The 3,733-nt window shown below is 45.8% G+C and overlaps 1 protein-coding gene across 1 annotated transcript in view; it reads right to left on the bottom strand.

Annotated features, from left to right (window-relative positions):
• Positions 1 to 6: 6 nt before the first annotated feature.
• Positions 7 to 3,733, bottom strand: part of col28a1a (collagen, type XXVIII, alpha 1a) — an 87,036-nt gene continuing 83,309 nt past the window's right edge. Inside the window, exon 35 of the mRNA XM_020585977.1 lies at positions 7 to 1,461. Within this exon, the coding sequence (XP_020441633.1) occupies positions 1,289 to 1,461 (173 nt within the window). The 3' untranslated portion in view covers positions 7 to 1,288. The remainder of the gene's footprint in view (positions 1,462 to 3,733) is intronic.

The raw sequence follows: 3,733 nt of genomic DNA on the forward strand, positions 1-3,733 counted from the left end.
GGAATGGGGATTTTAGCTGCGCATACTTTTACTTAGTTCACAGTTAATTATAAATTTCAGTGCCTTGCCGAGAGATCATTTCCTCTGTTTTTTGGTGTATCACTTATTCACAATAGTTTGTTCATTATGAGACAGCATCAAGCATCAACAGCATCAAAATATAATTATAGAAATACTGTACATGAACAATCAGCCTATAGATAATTCATTTATTTTCCATACTCACTAGTCTAGATTACTTAACAAGTTGAAAATGCCAGCCAGATTTAAAAATGCCTATTTGATAAGTCCCATCCTGGTTATATTACTTTTAATTTTGGGATATTCCTTATTTTCCTACAGCTATTCTGTTCAGGTTCTACTCTAATGGTACTGAAATTGACTGTGATGGTTTGTAATCATAAACACTGACCCTCAGATTAGTGATTAGCAGCTGAGCCCAGTTATCCAGGGTCACCAGTGTTAAGCTGAGAGAAGTCAGGTAACCCTAAAAGAGACAGACCGATGAAAGTGTTTCAGCCATGTCTTCCAGTTAACCATCTCAGCCTCAAGAAGAATAACAGAGGAGGGATCCCACTTCCAGGATGGACAGACATGCAAGAGATTTCATAGTAACACAGTAACAAGAATTATAGATTGTAAATATAAACATTGTGTATTGGCCTCTAAATGCTCCCAGAATGTAAATCATTAGTACTTTGCCTGAGGTTCTCCTGTATCAACACACATGGAGTACCAGAGCTGCTACTGGTGCTCTGCTAACATGCCACTCATGCCAAGCCTCCTGTGTAGACAGTGTGAGATTAACTTGCTTTGTGATACAGGCCCCAGGTTATTAAAGGCTGGGGTAAAGTGTTCATCTGGAGAAGAACTAGACAGCAAAAGAAAAAAATTAAAAAAGTGATAGTGAAAATAAAATAAACTGCATTAGAGATGCTATGTTGAACCAGTCTTTTTGATGCTCCTGTCAGCTTATACTGGTTTTCTGTTGCTTGACATTCTCAGACAGATATTTCTCCAAAACAGTCAGGCAGCTATTTGTAATGTAAAGTGGTTCAGAATTGAACAGGAGCACCTGCAGTGTGAGCATAGCCTGGGAGACAGGGGGGAGATCTGTGTCTGCTCTCCATCATTGCCTTTGCTGGCAGCAGTCCACAGTGTGACCACAGCAGCTGCTGCTGCTGCTGCTGCTGACCTGAGCTCTGGTCAAGCCTGTGTTATCGTTCTATTCCTCAGTGACACTGATGGAGCATGTTAGCTTTATACACACCATTTTCTCCAAAGTTTGTTATGTGTAGACACAGGAATTCCAGCAACTGGCTTCAGTCTCAAAGTTGTTAGCATTGCCCTGACAACCTCCATACCAGAACTGGGCACAGGCGTTGGCCTCTGGGTCATAGTACCACTTGATCACGTACTGCCGACAGGGACCTGGCTCCAGAGGCTGACTGCACCCCTCACCTGAAAGGACATGAAGGGTGCAGTGACTGAATTGCTTTGTTTGGACTGATAAGCCATTTGTTAAACCCCCAAGCATGTACTGATACATAATCACTGAGATCTAGTTCAAACAAATGACCTGTTAATAATCAAACCATACTCACCCAGATTGACCAGGTCAGACTCTTGCTGCTGCGCTTGCTGGGGTCTACATATCAATAAGTCAAACCTGAATGGATCAGAACTCTTTTCTAGTTCCCTCATTCCCATTACAATTGTAAAAGAAGTATTCAGATCCTTTTCTTAATAAAAACAGAAATACTCTGTCACAAATAAAAATTATGCATTTAAAAAGTGTACTGAAATAAGAGTACAGGCATACAGAAGATATAGAGAGTACTTTACTACAGGTACAGGGAAAAAGCAATCACAGTATCAAAACCAGATTTGTAAACATGGCGCCCACTGAGGCAGACGTGATTGTGCGTTCCATTCTCGAATGCCAGCTTTTTCTTCATTTTCTTCTTTTTTGTGTGTTTTTTACTCTTTCTGCAGTGCACAAATGTCATGCACTGCTAACATACAACAGACAGGCATTGCTGGATATCGCCAACTCGCACAGCCACTGGGAATTTACTGGTTTCATACCACCGGAGCTACAACTCATCGTCCACTCCCGCAACAACAATGACGACAACCACCATCACCCTCAGGGAGCCCCCGGAGCACCAGGCACAACCAAGCAGGCTGAAATCAGGAGAGCGACCCAGAGACGGAGACGCAAGCGAGGCAAGTGCGGGGGACTCCATGCTAGGCTAAAAGCTTGCGCTACTCGACCGCCATTACCCAGCCTCTTCCTAGCTAACGTACAGTCTCTGGAAAACAAACTGGACGAGCTAAGGGCTAGGATTACAGCACAACTGGAAATTGGAGAATGCTGTGCTCTATTCTCACCGAGACTTGGCTTTCTGACAGAGTTCCAGACTCAGCGATTCAGCTAGAGACTCACTCTCTACATCGAGGTGACCGCACTGCTGCATTGAGGAAAGTAAAAGGAAGTGGGGTGTGTGTGTTTATCAATAACTCGCGGTGTGGAGATGTATGGACTGCTTATAAGCACTGTTTGTAGACGTAGAGTTTTTATTGCTGAAATGCCGGCCCTATTATCTAGCAAGAGAGCATAGTGCTGTGTATCTGGCTGCTGTGTATGTTAGCCCAAGAGCTAATCCCTCTGCGGCTCTCAGCAAACTCTATGACGTCATCACCGCGCTAGAGACAGCACCCCTATGCTATATTTATCGCTGCAGGTGACTTTAACCAGACTACGAACTGTACTCCCAAAATATTACCAACATCTGAACATTCCCACCTGGGACAAGAGCACTCTGGATTATGTTTACAGTAACATACGTGGTGCATACAGGGCTGCACCCCGCCCCCACCTTGGATGCTCAGACCACATTTCTTTGTTCCTGTATCCAGCTTACAGACAAAGACTGAAACAAACAAACCCTGTCACCAATCGCCAAGCAAGTTAAACCACTGGACCCCAGAGACTGAGGGCACCCTGCGAGACTGTTTTGCCTGGACAGACTGGGATGTGTTTAAAGCTGCAGCCACCTCAGAGGACTTTTCTGTCAGTGTGCAGGATTATGCTGTGTGTGACCAGATACATTAGCACCTCCTGTATCGACAACATCGTGCCCACCATACAAGTCAGGAGGCTCCCCAACCAGAAGCCCTGGATACACAGTCGGGTACGCCACATGCTGCATGCTTGCTCTCATGCATTCAGATCAGGCGATGAGACGGAGTACAAAGCTGCGAAGTACAGACTGAGAAAAGCCATCACAGTGGCCAAGAGGCAGTACAGACAGAAGCTGATTGGCTTCTATTCTACTGCTGACTCCGGATGAATGTGGCAAGGCCTGTAGCACATCACAGACTACAGGACCACCACCAGCATCATCAGCTCCACAGACAGCCTGCCGGATGACCTCAACACCTTCTACACCTGCTTTGAGACCTCCAGCTACAACACAGAGAGGAGGCACATACACACCAAGATGACCCAACCCCCCACCTCCCCTCCACTAACTGTCTCACCAGGCCAGGTACGCACAGTCCTGAGGAAGATCAACCCCTGCAAAGCGGCAGGACCGGACAACATCCCTGTGAGGGCTCTCAGGGCATGTGCCAGCGAGCTGGCTGATGTTCTCACCACCATCTTCAACCTCTCCGTCAGCCAGAGCATCATTCCCACCTGCTTTAAGACCACAACCATCGTCCCCCT

This window comes from Monopterus albus, unplaced genomic scaffold, assembly GCF_001952655.1.
Source record: "Monopterus albus unplaced genomic scaffold, M_albus_1.0 scaffold390.1, whole genome shotgun sequence".
NCBI classification, from domain to species: domain Eukaryota; kingdom Metazoa; phylum Chordata; class Actinopteri; order Synbranchiformes; family Synbranchidae; genus Monopterus; species Monopterus albus.